A 17,511-nucleotide genomic window follows, 5' to 3' on the forward strand; every position below is an offset into this window, starting at 1 on the left:
TAAAAAAAAAGCAAGCTTCTTACAAGGCATGTGCTTTGTAAAAAGTGTCAGCAACCCTGGAGGTTTAAATGCCTAATTTACCTCCTCTCCAGTACATCAAATCCCAGTTATGAGTGCAGTAGGTCAGGCTTCAAGTCCTGGAGAAGCAGGGTGCAGCGTGAGGGCTCGAGCTCCATCACATCGCTACGGAATGTAGTAGCCCTTTAGCACTGGGCCTAAGGCTTATTCACTATCTCAGTGCTCTGCTCAGGCTTGAGGTTCCTGTAGTTTGTATTTGCATCATCGAATGGTTTTAGCAGTGGGTACGTGATGAGTCTGCAGGAGCTGAAGGAATGCATACCGTCCCCGGGGCGTTGCATGAGAGTGAAGTTTCAGCGTAATACCACCAGAGTCCCATGAAATAAACGCTCCTAAAACATTGCTACACCAAAAACCCACAACAAAACAAAACACAACACAACAAACGATACAAACAAACACAGCAAAACAAAACCCCAGCATTGTGGCAAAAAAGTAAACAGCTTTGGTTTGAACACAGTGATCAGATGTTAAACTGTCTTGCTGCGGGATTCTGGAGAAGAGACTTCATGCATACAGAAGCCAGAGCATCTGTTAACTTAATTATAATGCACTGTTTATCAATATTGTAATGTTTCTCACTGGGTCTATTCAGAATGGAAGTTGAGAAGTATCGTAATCCATATGGTTCCCTGAATACTATTTGGTTTCATAAAATGCTTCTTACCACCTTCGTTATTTTGTGGTTTACAGGCTTAGTCTGCTCAAAGAATCAAAAGTAAAATTTACTACAGCAGTTATCTGTGCTGCACAGAAGAGCCTGGTTTCACTTTAGCAGAACACAAACAAATTAGCCAAGCATGCAGTCCTTACTGTCACCTACAAACAGGCCTTACGTTTTTTTTATGCAGTACATAAAAATAATCTGCCTTTGTTCTTAAGCATCTTTGGGGCCTCGGTGGCAGTGCTTGTTCAGTTGCAAGGCAGCTGCATTATTTTCCTCCTCTTTTTTTAAGACTTATTTCAGATCACACTCAACATGAAGACAGACTACACTCAACTCACGGCTGATAACAAATAACACTTCATTAACAGATTTTAGTGTAATCCAAGTAGTTTCTTAGCAATATAGATTAAAAGGCATTTTTTTTTCCAGCCTCTCCTTGCAGACGCATTCAGCTAGTGGCACTATGCTCACGTCACGGCTGCTTTTACTTTATTTGCACTGGTACCGAATAAAGCTGCTCGGCAGACGGGACACGCGCTGTGAATGAAGGCTCAGGGCACATCGCTCTCGATAAAGGGAATGTCGCTGTATTTGCTTTCCGTCACTGCCCACTGTTTCACCGCCTGATCAAGAATCTCATGGGAGAGACGGTGTGCGTAGTCCAGCACGATGGTGCTCGAGGGACCTTTCTCGTCCACCATCACTGCTATCAGTGAGGATTTCTCCCCAGTGCATCCTTCGTTACCTTCTCTGCTCCCTTCAACCAGGATGGTGTTTGAACCCGGAAAGGCATCCTTGGATTTGATGCATCCCATGGTCCATTTGAAAATGCAGCTGCAAAGTTCAGTTCAGTGGCATGTTTTGGTAACCTGGAAGGGGTTTCCTCGTTTGTTGCACGGTGTTGCTGCTTCTCGCCAGGGGCTGCAGGTGTTTCGAAGGAACAGAATGTCTCCTTTAGTGCTTCTTCACTTCTGGAGAAATCTGTCAAAACAGTGTTCCATATAAATGAAAGACATAGCTTAATGTTCTCAGGGAGCTCAAAGGAGAGCTGGGTTTGCTACAGAAGCTTGTGGAACCAACTGCGCATGGCACGCGTAAAACGCTCTGTTTGGCAGTAACGTCCATCTACTGCAATTATCAGGCAAAGTCTGACTTGAATTCAAGCTGCCCCTGAGTGCAATTCCTAGTATGTGGCATGAACTAGTAAACCCTACGTAACGGTCTGTATGCAACAGAAGCGCAAAGCTCAGGGAAAAGGAAGTTCCTTCCAAACAGATTACACGGTGCTGTTTTCCTCAATCAGTAAACAAATTCCATTTAACTCCAGAGACTGCTGCTGTTCAAAACAGTGAAAACAAGCAACCCCCTCTCCCCCACACTGACAAAAGCATCACGCAACAACCACCTAATGAGACTCAGGGTACTTAAAACGCAGGGGGACTTGCTCAGCTTCAAGAACAAGTGCTCTGCAAAGCACCTGACCTCAGACGTGGTTCACAAGAACTTGCTAATAGCAGTTCCTACTTCTTCCCCTTTCTCAACACGTGAGAGGCTCCTGTTGTCAAACCCATCAAGACTCGGAACTGTTTCCTCCCCAGTTCTGCTCCGTGTTTTCTGTTTACTAGCCTGCAGAGCTGGTGCTCAGGCTACTTTCCATACGCAGGCAAAGCAGAATTCATGCTACGCCTGACTGTGCTTGGCATGAGCGTACCCGCTTCCCAGAGATAAGAGACTGCCAGCCAAAATAAAGCCTGTGCTGCACAGAAACCAACTGTTCCCTACAGCTTCACACGATGACGTCCTGCTAAGGTCAGCCAAAGTTAAACATTTTTTGTAAATAGCCTTTGAAAACATAATTATGGCAAAGATGCAAAGCCTTGTTTATCTGTTTAATTTACTGGGGGAAATAGGGGCTCCAAGCCGGTAAGCTGATCACAGGCACGCATTTGCAGAGGAAATCCATGTGCAGGCAGGCAGCCCTCCCAGGTAGGACAGGGCTTCCCCAGCCCAGCAGCTGTGAGAGTCAGGTTCCTGGCGACGAGCTTCCCTCCTCCTCCTGCTAGTTCCTGAACACATCCCTACCTCTTCAGGAAAGAGTTTGCGAAACTGCAGCCCAGCACTCAGAAGCGGTGGGTGGCGTTCCTGGCAGAAACTCAGACCTGAAGGGCTCCTGAAGCCACGAGGTAGGTACAGACGTTTTTGTATCAGCTGCTCGGAATCAGAACATCTCAGCATTTTAGAAAAACGTTTGTAAATCACTCTAATAAAATTCAGTAAGTTTCTGTTGTCCAGAATGGCACGATGCGGCATGTGCCAGACCCTGCCCCTAGCATTGGTAGTTTCACCCGACACAGAAGAGAGCTACACTATGGGGGAGATGTTTATTTTAAGAACTTGCTATTAAATGAACAAAAAGAGGGATTCTCTTAACTGCATGAGAAACCATATATGAGGAGGTTTATATAAAAAAAAACACGTGAGGCTCATACCTATGTTTTTCAGCTACATGTATTAATGAAACTTGCAATGCTTACAGACTCCAGGCCAAGGAGATGTCTGAATGCAATGCAGACTCCTGAATAATTCAAAACATTTTAATAGTTTTTTCTTGCACACATCTAATTTCAATATGTATCATTAATAAAACATTAATAAAATAATTTCCACTTGCCTTTCTGGACAAATATGTATCTCAAATGATTTACTGTGGTACGGAATCACCAACAGCACTGCTAATACCTGAAAGCTGCAATCTTCATCCAGTCAAGGTAGTTCACAGTTTCACGCCTGCCCTTCTCATTACGCTACTGGTGACAGTCAGAAGCTTCAGGTTAGATCTCATGACCTCCTTAGTCTTAGCCAGAACTATAAATATTATAGATTTAAACCTCAGCTTCTCCTGCCATATTCTGAACGCTGTTCAGATGTTCTATGCCACAGTTGACAGACCAATGTATTTTTGTCAGTTTCATCTCGACATTTTATCTAACGACCATCTGAATTTTTTAATCTAAGGTTGGAGCCAAATTCTTCTCTATGTTATCATTTTTGGGCACTTTTCAGAGGAGTTTTAGTTCACCGGTTCTGGTTCATATTTTATCGTGTTAAGACGTTTTGCTCCCACAACTTGGAGATTTCCTTTCCCCTTTTTAGGGGACAACAGATGAGTTAGCATCTAGCAGAAAGATGGAGGTGATGAGAATAGGAGGACACACATCTCCTAAAGCAGGCAAAAAGAAAGGCCAGCATCTTCCTCTCGAGGATTTACCTCTGTTCCCACCTTCTTGCCTCTCCCTTTTCATTTGTGCTCACTCAAATGTTGGTGTGCCTGTCCTGTGCAGAGAAAGGGGTGGGCTGGAAAACTGCCGGATAGCAAGACACGCAAGACAAGTAAATTGCTTCAAATTGATTACTAGTTAGGCTAAATGCAAAGTTATTGACCCTAGTTTCAATTCTAGACTGTTGCTCATTTCATTATTTATAGAGTGCTGTCCTTACCAAGTCGGTGTAGTGTGTTTTAGAGTTTGCCTGCTCTACCTGAGTTAACGGTTGGCACATAAACGATCGTACATGAAGCTGTCCTCGGTCTTCTGTTTTCCTGACAACCGTTGCTTGCGCGTATGGGATGAAGCACTGTGTAAATCCTCCCTACCTAACTCGTCTCCAGGTGCTAAGTTATGACCCGGAGTTTAACATGCCTAGCTTTTTGCTCAAAACTCACTCTTTTTTTTTTTGGGGGAGGGGGTGGGGGGAGCAAGAGTTCATTTTACTCCTGGCACAACGCTTCACTCAGCAAGTGCTCAAGGCAACCCTGCCAGATAAGAATCTGTGTCAGCATCCAAGCTCTAACCTGTGGTCAGGTGCATTTCAGGAACCACTGCATAGATGGTTCAAGGCTCAGGCCAAAACCTCTGTGGGTGTAGCTGCTCGCTGGACACGCTTTTGTGCTCAGCTCAAGGCAGAAGTTTGTGTGCTGCTACCTGTCCCGTCCCACTCTTAACCAGGAGTTGAAGCAGCACCATTACAAGTCTTAACAGATCATCTCTTTTTAAAGACCAGTCTTACAGTAAGTGAAATATCTTTTTCAAACAAGCTAAATCAACAAGTTCTTAGCTGTGCTCAGTTTGGGTGGATATGTCGATAAGCTTTTAAATACCTCATTTAACTTCAACTCTATACATGCTGTGTGCTGTTTCTAAAAGGGTCCTGAAAACACATCCCTGGAATTTCAAGTTCAGGTGTCGTTTCACCTGTTACTACGCATCCATGCACAGTGGTAATACAAAGACAGAAAATACTGAGGGGGCCGCACCATGCTGAACTCACCTTGCATGAGAGGGCCAAGCAGTCTCTGCCAGCCTTCTTAAGTGTTTCCTGCCAAGCTAAGGCCATTTCTAATCACTGCTGAAGGAAATAAAACAATATTAAAAAGATGCCTGCAGTTTCCTATCACGCCATACAAAATAAAAAGGAGGGGGAACAGCATGGGAGACATTAATAGCATAACTGCAGTTTTATTTAGATAAATATAGATGTTTTAGCATTAAAATCATCAATACAAAATTACAGAAGGATAAATGGGAACTATCCAAAAATAAGAGTTTTGTTTCTCTCTCTGGAATACGTTTACGTATGACAAAGAGAGGCCTAAAAGAAAGCTTGTAGGTTCCAATGTGACTCCTGATGGGGAGGCATTCAGCTTCTTCCTCAATGCCCACGAGGGAAGGTCAGTGCGCTACTTACCGGCGATGCGTCTGCTTTTAACAAATCATCCCCCTTGTCCCCAGTGCAGCACAGACAGCTTCACGGCTGGGACTCTGCAAAGGGAATTGGTAAATAAAGCTTAGCACTTAGGAAGGTGTCAGAGTTGTGTGTCGTCACAAAGTTAGATGAATCTCTAAGTGCTGTCCTTGCAGAACTCTTTGCCTGCTCACCCCCAGTGTTTGACTTTGTCAAATGCAAAAGGATGATGCAGCACTTCAGAAATTACAGCGAGTGAGAGGCTGCAGCAAGGTATGTCCAGTACCCAGCCCTGGGCATGCAGCGGGGCCACTGCCTGGGTAAGGGGCTGCCGTCCCACCCGCAGGATGCCAGCCCTCCCCCCCCACCGCAGCAAGTGCAGGTAGGGACGGTTTCGGCTGGGCTGTTGGAAGGGTATCACGTCAAGCATCTGGAGTGCCCCATCTCGTGTCTAATCTTAAAAGTCCTCTCTGATTTTCTCCATCTCCGAGAGGGATGCTGAGACCTGGAACATCTATCATCCAAGCACAAAGGGAGGAACAGTCAGACAATCACAGTGCTGTCATTACCAGGGGAATTGTATTACTCTGTCATAATAAAGGCAGCCAAACTGAAGCCTCTTGCTTTCTTGGACTACTCTGAAAAAGCAGCAGCGCAGTTTTCTGGGCCGATGGAGAGAGGAGGAGTTTGAAATTATTATATTACTGATGTTGCAGAATAGGGAGAGAAATGTTAGTAACTGTTCAGCAGAAGTTCTCCCCACTGTCGATAGCAAAAACTAGCAACGGGGCCTCCAAAGCCACCCCCAAGATACACACTGCGGAAATACCCAGCCCGTGGTTGTGCTTGCTGGCTGGATGTGCAGCTAGCCTTAACTGAATTCCTCAGCCTTTCAGAAATTGCATGTATTTTTTTCTTCTAAAAACAATCTGAAAAAATTAAACACAAAGGGGACAAAATTTCCCTGTATTCCCACTGGATTACAGACTTTTCTCAGACTTAAGTGGGAAACACGGCAGACGAGCACACCACAAGGAAATCCAGGCCCACCCACGCCGGATGCCAGGTGACCTAACGTACTGACAGGCAGAGGTAAACCAAGCAGCCCTTGGGGCACCCAGACCTCTGGGCTGCACCTTACCACATCAGATGTTTACGTCCTCCCCGCAGCAGCAGAGAGGGGCAGAAACCCAGCAGATCCGAAGGCTGCCCTCCCTCTCCCCAGCCAGGTGGGGTGTCAGGCACGAGGACACGTGACGTGTCTTGCCAACAGCTACGGCACCCGAGCAGCAGAGGGACACGGACCCCACGCTTAGGGTGCAGCTCCCCCGCCAGCGCCCGACGATTCAGAGGCTCCCCCGTGCCGAGCAGCCCCAGGCAGGGGCTCCCAGAACGCGCCAGCCCTGCAGGTTTACGTTTCTGCCTCTCCTTAACATCCAGCTTGCTGCAAAGCCTACAGAGCAGATGCGTGGACACGCGTTTATGAAGAAGTCTCTTTCTAATCACAGGAGAAGAAAGTTAAAATGCTATTTTAAGACGATTTCCAAGACTCAGCTACCTCAGGCAATCACTGAAATACCCCAGTACACCAACACAACCCAGGCAATGACGAGCAAGCACAGAGCCTCATCCCTCACAGGGCCGTTCCCTCTCCCTGGTGCTGCTGGCTGCCGACAAGAGATAAGAGCTGCAGATTGGAGGGGCTGGATGCAGGAGATGCAAACACCCGCTGTGCCGGCAGGATTAGCGCGCCAGTGAAAGCCTCCTGGCTATCTCGCAGCACACGCTGGAATTTTAAAGCCTTCCCCCCTCCCCAGCTAGAACCGATTAACTTCTGCAGGCTCCTAGGGCAGCTTGTAGCTGACTGGGGCAGCAGCACAGCACTGGGGAGCACTTTGCTTTCACTCTTCCCTTCCAGAGTTAGGCATGACCGCCAGCTCGGTTAAGAAGGCTCTTCAATAAGAAGATGGTTGATGCAGCAAGCAAAGGTGAAGCAAGGAACCTTTATGTCAAAACAGCAATACCTCAGAAAACAGCCGTGCCATTAGGTCCAGTCCTCTGCAGTCAGGTTTGTTTCCATCCAGGAAACAGGCTTGTTAGAAGCTGAGAACACCATGTGCTTGGTAGCTCTGTCATTTCATGAAAGTAAAAGTGTGCCCCAGCCAGCCTGTCCTGAAATCCCTCCTCCTGCCTTCAGCACAGCAGATTGTCTGCCAGGATTGCATTCAGCTTGGAGAGCAGCCTGAAGAGAAGAGGTGAAGCGGATGCTGAAAACTCCTTACACGGTCTGCTCCCGTTTAGCTTAGCTGCTGCCCGTGCAACCATAGGTACTACTGCTTCTGTCAGAACGTGGAGAAAACGTGTGCAATGCATGCACTCTGCTTGGCTTTTCAACGCCTGGTGGTTTTGCCCCCCAGGATACAAGCGAGCAGGCATTTATCAGGGCAGGTGCAGCCTCTCTGACACGGGCAAGGGAGAGTCATTGAGTCGCTGTCCCCGACACACAAACAAGCACGGCGTGCCTGATATTTACCAAAACTTGCTTTCTCAATGAATACGACCGGACCAAATGGAATTTCCTTATCGCAAAGCTTCAGAGTGCGGCGGCTGTAAAGGAAAGGGATGAAGAACTCGAAGATGCTGAGCTGCTCAGAAGCTCCACCTGCAGGAAGGGTAGCCAAAACTGAAGGAACCAACCACAGAAATGAGAGAACGCCTTGCTTCAGAGGAAGGAAGAGCTAACGGTCATGGAGGAGACCTGAATCTCCCTAAGAACCCAGACCCAGTTCCCAAACGGTGCTCAAAGACATAGCAAAGTGTTCAGCCCAGACCTACAGCAGTTTCCTTGCCCTGAGCAACCTGGAAAGATACGGGATGCTGTCTCAACACCTCTTTCAGCAAAGGCCAGAGGATCGCAAGCACCTGCCCCAGGATGGCACTGGTGGGTTCCAGCACTCACAGCAGCTACTGTCAGGGCTACGCGGAGGAATGTGCCCAAACACCAGGCTGCTCAGCTTGGGCTACAACCGAGGACCTACGAAGCCTGCTCCTGCCCTCCACAGGTGCCAGGCAAGGACAGCCTGCTGCAGACAGCGACCGGGGAAGCCGAGATCGTGGGGAGCGAGAGAGCCCCTCCTCCTGTTGGCAGCGCGAAGCGGTGAGCCCCTTCCTTCCCGCAGGTGTTTCACCCTGAGGGGCTCACCTCTACCCTCCAACCCGTGCCGCCAGGCTCAGCCGCCAGCGCCGGACCCGAAAGGCAGGAGCACGGGAGGGGCTGACGGGGGCACGGGGCGACCAGCGGGGATGAGCGGGGGGGGGGTCCCTTTTTTATTTAATTGCCCCACGTAGAGATGTGCCGGGGGCTCTCGCCCCCCGAGGACCCCCCTGCCTCCCTCCTCCTCCCCCGGGGCGCCCACCCCGCGGTCCCCCGGCCCCTCTCCCCCCGACACGTACCGGCGGCACCGGGGCTGCTCCCTCCGGGCGCGGGGCGGCGGCGGGGCCCCGCCTGCAGCCGGCGGCGGGCGGAGGCGGCGCGGCTCCGCCTCACACGGGCGGGCTGGGACGGGGCCGCCCTCCCCCCCGGTGTCCCCCGGCACCCTCCCGGGTGTCCCCGGCCCCAAGGGTCGCGGGGAGCCGCGCAGGAGAGCCCCGGCCCCCGCGGAAGGTGCCCGGTGCAGCTGGAGGATGCGGGGCTCCGGCGTTTCTGCACAGGGCTATGCGAAGGTGGTGCGGTCTGCAAAGCGGCCCTGTGCGTTCCGAAGAGCTAAATAATGAAGTTCTCGTCAGCCAAAGCCTCCCATTCACCAAAAAGATGCACAGCTTTAGCTGACATGGCTGGGCTGCCTGCCACTAAGATGGGTGATAGGGTGTGAGAATCAAACCTGAGTCGCAAAATGGGGCTGCTTCACTGCAACAACCCGTTCTTCATCGTTAAGGTTGGAAAAAAACTTCCAGGATCATCTGGTCCAACCATCCTCCTACCACCAATGTCACCCACTAAACCATGTCCCCAGGCACCACCTTTCCTTGAACACCCCCAGGGACGGTGACGCCACCACCTCCCTGGGCAATGCCCGACTGCTCTTTCTGAGAAGAAATGTCTCCTCATGTCCAACCTGAACCTCCCCTGGTGCAGCGTGAGGCCATTCCCTCTGGTCCTATCACTAGTTAGCTGCGAGAAGAGGTCAAGCCCCAGCTCCCCACAGCTTCCTTTCAGGGAGCTGTAGAGAGCAATAATATACTATGTAGCGTGCATAGTTAAAAGGAAGCTATTTTAATAAACTTTGTTGATGGAAAGATATTCCAGATATAGATTTTTCTTTTTTTCTTTTTTTTTTTTTTTTTTTTTTTTCCTGAGTGTCTTCTATATTATGCATTGCTTTTACGTTCTGCATGCAACTGGTATTTACCAAAGCCCTTTCTTAAACCTAGTATTTCTTAAAATGATGTTTGCAACCACATTGATCAAAAGTAGGAACAAGTGCGATCGGAGCAAGCCTGAGCACAGGCCACAGAAACTGCTCGGTGCTGCCCTAGTTTTCAACCCTGTTACTACCAAAAGTACATCACAGTGGCAATTGCACGTTTGCTCCAAACCTGAGGGCACAACATTGATTTCTAGGTCCGGATTATTTTTGGAACGTCCCACCCTCCCGCTCTCAGATAGGGTTCCACAGTTTTAAACTTTGAATAGGGAATATAAATGTAAACCCTAATTGTACTTTCCTGCATGAAGATACCTCTAACATTAAAAACATAATATATAACCCACTGCTATAAATTTGATGCTTCTTTTTTGTTGCTACTTAACATGCGCATTCTGGTATAGCTGAAATGAGAAAAACAGCACGAGGCAGCAGTGTATTCACTGAGCTTCATGTACATATAATGAATCCTCAGCACTGCGTGAGAACAGTTGACTTACCATCAGTCTTCACTGTGACTGTAATGAAATATTTAGGAAAAGACCTGTTCATTTCCAAAAAATGGGTGAAATACCCCAGGCAGCAGTAGAACTTGAAGCAGGTGCTCGGTTTTACTTACATACTCACACTTCCACATAGGCATCAGCATCTCTGGGGCTAGGGGCTGCACTGCATGATTCATAATCTTACCCAGTCACCAGCAGGAACACCTGTGCTAAAACATTTGGAACTATTTAAATCACCACGTTTGCCAACTTTTCTGTAAAGAAACAACATTATTTACTTTGAACTTGTCTAGATACTTACAAATGTGCTCAAAAGCTAATTGTGACAGGGACAACAAAGTTTCCCAAAAAATATTAAGTGGGAAAGAGGAAGCTTCTGTCCTCTGTTTTCTGTAACATAAGCCCTGAAAATGCTTTCCTTACTTCTGCTTTCCAGTCAGAAACCTGATGCCTGATTGAAATAAACCTCATCCATTCTCCATCACGTTTATACATCTCCCAGCTTCTAGCATTGCTGAGCAGTTTTACCAATAAGCATTGATACGACAGTACATATTTAGAACTGAAAAGCATAGCTGTCTGGTTTAGGTTCTGCCTTTGGTAGCACTGTTACGATACACAGCTTATAGATGATGAGAGAAAAGCAGGACCAGGGTCTGGCCTAAGGGAGAAGACTTTAGGACAAAAGGTTGACGCCAAGCCGTTCATTACATACAAGACATTAAATCTGCAAGAGAAAGTCAGGGGTGCATTGGCAGTTGGATTATTAGTCACACCAGATAAAAGTGCTTGGTGGGTTGAGATACTTTTGTAATGTAGAACCTCATTTTACATGCACCATATGCTCCAGAAGCATAACTAAGAAAAATTGCTTTCAAGAGAAAAGAAAACAACAAATTACTGAAAATCCAAGACTGTTTTGCGAGTACCTTGTGACTCATGCTAAGCAGTTTCACCACACTGGATTCTCTCAGGTTGTTCTAAAACTCGAAGACAATTATATTGCAAAAACCTAATGCTTTCCGAATGCTCTTGGGGCTTTTCACAAGGGAGAACTGTGCTGGAATTCAGAGGAAGCCAAACAATTTTACAGAAATACTTCTGAGTATTAATTTTCATTCAAGATAGAAATATGTCTTTACCAGTGGAATTTCTTCCCACGGAAGGAAGCTGACAGTTTCAATTAGTGAAGTGTCATTGGTGGCGAGCCCTTACCTGGTTTTTGCGCTAACAGAGGAGTCAACCGTGCTCCCCAGGGAATCGTAACCATTGGCTTCATCTTGGTGTCATGGCAGCGACAAGGATTTTCCTGCTTTCAAGGAACTTCTCTGAATGCTGACTCTTGCTGTGGTGCGTATAGCAGCCAAGCGCTCAATCATCAGAGCAGCTCTACACATTCATCATGAAGGAAAACTGAAACAGCAGTAATAAAAACTTCCCAGGAGCCTGGGGGAAAAGGAAGCCATACCTTTTGCTTCTGTCTGTGTCTGAAGCTGGAGATGACGTTCGGTGGTGGAAGGCCTGAGCCTGAACATCAGCTGTCCACGAGATGCAACATGGACATGTGGCTCCAGCCCTCCTCCTGCCTAGCAGCTCGGGGGTGGTTTGGAGACAGCCCGTGCGGTCAGACACAAACCTCCCTGCAAACGCAGACTGCCCTTACCCTGTGCTCAGTGCTAGAAAACATAAAACAGGAAAACGGCAAATACCAAATATTATGTTTTTGTGAACAAGGCAGTAGAGCAGCCAGAGAAATACTCTTAATTTATATGCAAGTCTTCTTTTCTTTCTTGTTTGCTCAAATTCTAAAAGCAGTGAAATGAAAATTCCCCTCAAAGCATTGGAGGACGTTGCAAACACGGCACAGGCCTGCAGCACAGCACGGAGATTAACCAAGCATGAGGCATTAGAATATTGCAAAGAGGATCAAAAGAGATTTGTGACTGAAAAGCCACACACCAGAATTACAGTCAGCTGAGAAGCTGGGCAGCCAGAAAATGGTAAATCTTTTAAATTTAGCTATCTTCTAAAATAAATTCAAAGGTTGGGATGTGCACGGCAATGTGTCACGCAAGGCCTCCTCGTGATGTGAGGCTGCAGACAATGCCATCTTCCTTCTAAACAGAGAATTCTCATTTTGTGATAATCAAATATTTAATGTGACTTTCTTTGCTAGGTAATATGGCCACGGATGTGCCAAAAACTAAGAGCCCTGAGGACAACAGCAGGCAAAGCAGTAGCCATGAATAAATTGCCACACAAATGGAAATAATAAAGAGAAATAGCAGCAATGTGAGGACCCAATCCTCCCGTAACATTCCCTTCTCCAAAGTAAAAATCAGTCCTAAGGTTTCCAATACAAAAGAGATTAAAATAGGAAGTAGGAAATTGCATCTCAAGTGAAATAAAAGCATACTTCACTGCAGACAAAGCCATGGATCAGCAGGGCGGTGACACACTCAGAGCCCCTCCTCCCAGCCCTGTAACAACTGTGGATGTTCACATACTTAAAAAGGAGAAGCAGTGTGTTTCAGAGGCTTACTCTACAAACATTTGCGTGCAGCCAAACTACCTTCATATTTTCACGCTGAGATAAACGTCATTAGGAGCAACAAACAACATTAACAAGTATGAAACGAGTAACAGGCTTTGTCCTTGTGCTGCATCTAGCTGGGATTTGTCCACAGCGGTCTGTGTGGTGCTGCGCTTTGGATTTGTAGCTGCAACAGTGCTGGCGACTCACCAGCATTTTGGCTATTGCTGAGCGTTGTTTGCCCGGTTCTTTGCCGGTCTGCCCGGCAGGAAGCCCCTAGGAACTAACACATTCCTGAGATGCACCCTTCACGTGTTTTTCTAGACGTGACGTGTAGACGTCTTTTCTAAAGATGGGCACGAAATTGAGAGTTGTAATTCTCAACAGAACAAAACAGACAAAACCCAGCCCTTGCCTGGAAGATCAGTTCCTAAACCCTGAGGAATTCAGCCATAAGGACCGGCTTCTGAAAGGCGTGCACCCCCCTCACATTAAAGGATGTCCCCCGTTTCACGTGTTCACCTGCACACCCAGGGGGTGACATCCAAAAGGCCCTGATCTTACAGTGCAGTCTGAACTGAGCAGTGTGCTAGGGAGGTGGGCAGGAGAATTGCCTCCTGAGGGGATTTTCAAGTAGGAAATGAGCCAGAAGAAGAACAGCTTACAAAGATGCTTGGGTATAGACTGCCTGAGAGGCTGCATTAGGGCAAAGAGCGAGGACTGAAGGAGGAGAGTGCTGTGGATACGCGTCCCCAGGGGAGGTTTATGGGTGACTGGATCAGAGCTGCAGAAAACAGTTCATTTTCTTAGATTGCCTTGTTGGCTGAGATCAAGTCCTGTGTGCTTTTCTCTCATACACCAACAGCACCTTCTGCAGCACAAATGTCAAACATGTTCCTCTATAAAGTTACAAAATGTCTTCAGCTGTCAGTAAAACGAGAAAATCATTTCCAGAAGAGTTTAGTTTACCGACAAAGAACTGTCCTCACGATTGCCGTACACAATACTTTGCCATCTGCAGGTATTACCCAATACCCTGATAACCTAATTATCATATCTAAGGCTACTGTCCAATATTTGATATCCTTTCCACTACGTATCAAGAGGTTTTCAATTGCGTAATTTTAAAATCAGAACTCTTGCACACTGACATTTATGAGCAGACAGATTAAACAGCAAGAAAAAAAGGGTGGTGAAATAAATGATGGTACATAGATTAAAAAAAGATACTTTTTTTTTTTCATAATAGAAATGTTATCTCTAACCACATGGCAAAGAAAAAAAAATGATTCAATTCACGGTATACATAGGCCATCAAACCTCTAACTCTGCTCTGATCTAACCTTGGTTTCTGGAGGAAAGAATAACCTTTAACATGGTACAAGTAATTTCTCTTGGGGGAAAAAAACTGTCTTGAGGAAATCATGAATATCACATAACACTCCAATTGAAATAAAGGGTAGTTATGGATGGTCTGTATAATGGTTACACTTTACTAAGAGATTTACCAGAGCATGAGCGCATGGCTCAGGAGCCTTTTTTTTAGGTTATGGCCTACTGTTCTGCTTTTAAGTCTCAGTCTGCCTAATTTCCACTTAATTTTAATTCCAGATACCCACTCCTACCTCAAATATAGCAGTGGAAAGAATATTTTAGTTGGAAGACAGACTCAGATGAACGGCACAAGCTTGCTATACAGAGGCTTTGACGGCTTTTTATTAAATGTTTTGATAAGAACCTTTCTAAAGGTTTAATGACTGAAAAGACTGAAAATATTTAATTGGATAAGATGCATGATTCTAAACAATGAATAAGGCTTACAATCAGATACTGCTTAAAAAAATAAATAAAAGAAAGCTGAAACTGGTATGCCACTAATATCTGATTTGAACTGGTGAAGGGCTTGCAGAGTTGGGTCGGGATCTTGGTTTCTGTGGTCGGAGTTACCTGAGGTCTTGCATTCACCACTGAACGGAGCTGGGTACACCCGTGGGTCTGGGACTGGCAAGGGCTCCTGTGTTAAGCCAGGGCTCAAGCACATCCATCAAGAAGTATCAGACATTTGTATCAGTTTGGGTTGGAGTCTCAGGTCTGAACAAGGAAACGCACGTATGTATAGTTGTGTACACCAATAACGTACTACGATCTAGTATCTCAAACCTAAGAGCTGTCTTGCACTTCGTTTTGGCACAGTGTTACACGGTTAACTTTTCTGATTTGATAAAGTAGTTGGAAAGGTAAAACAACCACTGAGAGACAAACGGATCACAAAACATCCAGCAAGACTATCCTGCCCCGGGTGGTCTGCCAATGACCCCACAGTTTAATATTGCAAATTAATTCCTATTAACTGGGATAACTTTCAGTTCTCCTTCTGGCTGTCCTTCCTTCTTCTTCCCCCCAATGTCAGAAGTCTGTTCTTTGATGTCTGAATTAAATATTGTTCGTCCCACGTAGTTCAAAGTTCAATACGCTACTTGTGGGCTGCACAGCATCTTACTAGCTGGAAAAAGTTAGTCGAATCCTGACTCTGTGATCAGAGGCCAAGCCACTGGATGTGATTTCCACAGCAAAACTTGTGTCACTCAGCACCAAAACAAGCCCGCATTTAGTGAACGAGGAGTCATTCCAGTAGCTGAGCCAAGAGCCCACAAACACATGGTCTGACAAATTCTTTTCAGCAGGCGTCAATAGTACAGACAGACAGACACATTATTTCAAGGCTCATTTCTTCTGAATCAGAGGGGATGAACTGGAACGAACAGTTTCAGCCTAACAAGAATATTTAATATTTTTATCTGTCTCATCTACGAACAGCATCACATAATATCAGCAATTAAATAACAACTTAATTTCTGTAACCTCTGCCGCTGGCCACCTCTTATCTAGCTACTGACAGGCTTGCAGAGGTCTCATCACCTCAGCATCTTAGCACATTATAACTTTTGTTCTCTTAACTATCTTCTGAGAGGACAATTAGAAAGAAAATATAATGGTGGGGAAGGAGGATGAGAGGGAACAGGTGGGACAGCTTGCAAAGCCTGTAGGCTTAACCTGTGCATGCACTAGAGCACTGCATAGAGAGCTCTGATCGAACGGGCTGAGGTACAGCACCAGGCTAACGAGATCATGATGCATCCTTTAGCAGCCCTGCTGTTGTGCTGCATGGCTCCGTGTTGCACTGACAGCAGGGACTCATCCACATCAACTCATCCCAGGTTGGCTCCGGTGTCCCAGTACAACGTTGCTTTGCGTGGTGCAGGCATGCCCAGCGACCGGGCAGGCGGGTGGCTGCCTTTATCGATACAGATTTGGATGGTTGGACTGGATGATCTTGGAGGCCTTTTCAAACCTTAATGATTCTGTGATTCTGTGAAATAGTGAAGACTATTTAACCATTAGTACTCTTACTGCTGCTGGATGGAAAAGACTAAACTGGTTTGTACAAAGTCACACACAATCTGGAGGCCAGAATCAGAAAACTGTCCCTTCAGTTTATCATAATTACCCCTTGTTTCAAGATTTCCTACAGGAAAAAGATGACTTCACACTCGCGTAAGCAAGTGACAAAATTCTCATTGACATCGGTAGAGACAAGTCCTAGGTTTGAAGATACTTTAACCAAATAACCTTTCCTTAGTGCCCAATGCCAAAGCTCTGAGTTTTGCCAGTTGTGTTTTTCTATGCTGAAAGATCCCAAGAAACTACAACATATTTACAGTTGTAAACAACTTGCTACTCAATTAACTATTGTCATGACTTTAATTAATAAAGGGTTTTGTAATTATTTTCTATGGTCTTTTGACAGAATTGATTTAAAATACACTGGATAGAAATCTGCTACGAATACAAATATTATTTAATGCAGATGGATTGTTAAATTTACTTCCAAGACATGCTGCACACTTATTATTCAAGCAATCTATTCCAAACATACCCAGAGTGACAATAAATCAATGACTTGTAACATCAATATAATATATTATTCCATGGATAGCGCACACAGCTAGCACATCATCCTGTTGTGATATTTGCTTGATGTTCAGATAATGACACAGTTAAGAGGATGGCACCTTTTCCTTAAGATGCGTAAAGAATGAGAAACATCTTCTTCTTGGAAAGATGCTTGTTTGGAAACAATTTTGAAACATTAGCCCTCTCAGGAGAGGCAGCAAAAATCTCTTCTGTCATCTTACATGAGTAGCCTGTGAGCCATGTTAATTATTTCAGACTGAAACTAGAACAAAATATGGAAGACTAACTTCCTTATTATGAGAAGTTGCGGGTTTTGTGTGTTCTTAACTAACCAAAGGTTTGGTTCTTTGAACGTTATGCACCAAGTAACAGCCACCGCAGCAGGGCATTTATATTCAGGAAATTATTTTTGGAAGAAGCTCCTGGTTGAGGCAAAAGGGCAAAGGCCACTGGGATTTGAAATCAAGAACCTCAGTCTATTAGGGTTAGATCCACAGCCTTTGGAAGTTCGTGTGATCTAATAAATCATTTCAATGCACGTGGATCAGACTGCCTTTGGCATTTGTTGCCTTTAGTGATATTCTGCAA

The 17,511-nt window shown here is 45.9% G+C and overlaps 1 protein-coding gene and 1 long non-coding RNA gene across 9 annotated transcripts in view; both read right to left on the reverse strand.

The window, feature by feature from the left end:
- C7H2orf88 (chromosome 7 C2orf88 homolog) lies at nt 1-1,596 on the reverse strand. The gene has a single exon (XM_035331619.1). The coding sequence runs from the start codon at nt 1,558-1,560 to the stop codon at nt 1,297-1,299; it is 264 nt and encodes an 87-aa protein (XP_035187510.1). The 5' UTR covers nt 1,561-1,596; the 3' UTR covers nt 1-1,296.
- LOC118169872 overlaps nt 1,591-17,511 on the reverse strand; it is a 27,835-nt gene continuing 11,914 nt past the window's right edge. For 2 of the 8 annotated variants that reach the window (XR_004752331.1, XR_004752328.1), the window contains exons 8-13: nt 11,884-12,091; nt 11,631-11,804; nt 10,537-10,624; nt 5,489-5,562; nt 5,072-5,149; nt 1,591-1,726 (exon numbers count right to left, since the gene is read on the reverse strand). This is a non-coding gene — a long non-coding RNA (uncharacterized LOC118169872). Of the gene's footprint in view, nt 1,727-5,071; nt 5,150-5,488; nt 5,563-10,528; nt 10,625-11,630; nt 11,805-11,883; nt 12,092-17,210; nt 17,373-17,511 lie in introns of all 8 variants that reach the window. The other 6 variants (XR_004752323.1, XR_004752326.1, XR_004752329.1 and 3 more) reach the window with 6 other exon arrangements.

This window comes from Oxyura jamaicensis, chromosome 7 (genome assembly GCF_011077185.1).
Source record: "Oxyura jamaicensis isolate SHBP4307 breed ruddy duck chromosome 7, BPBGC_Ojam_1.0, whole genome shotgun sequence".
NCBI classification, from domain to species: Eukaryota; Metazoa; Chordata; class Aves; order Anseriformes; family Anatidae; genus Oxyura; species Oxyura jamaicensis.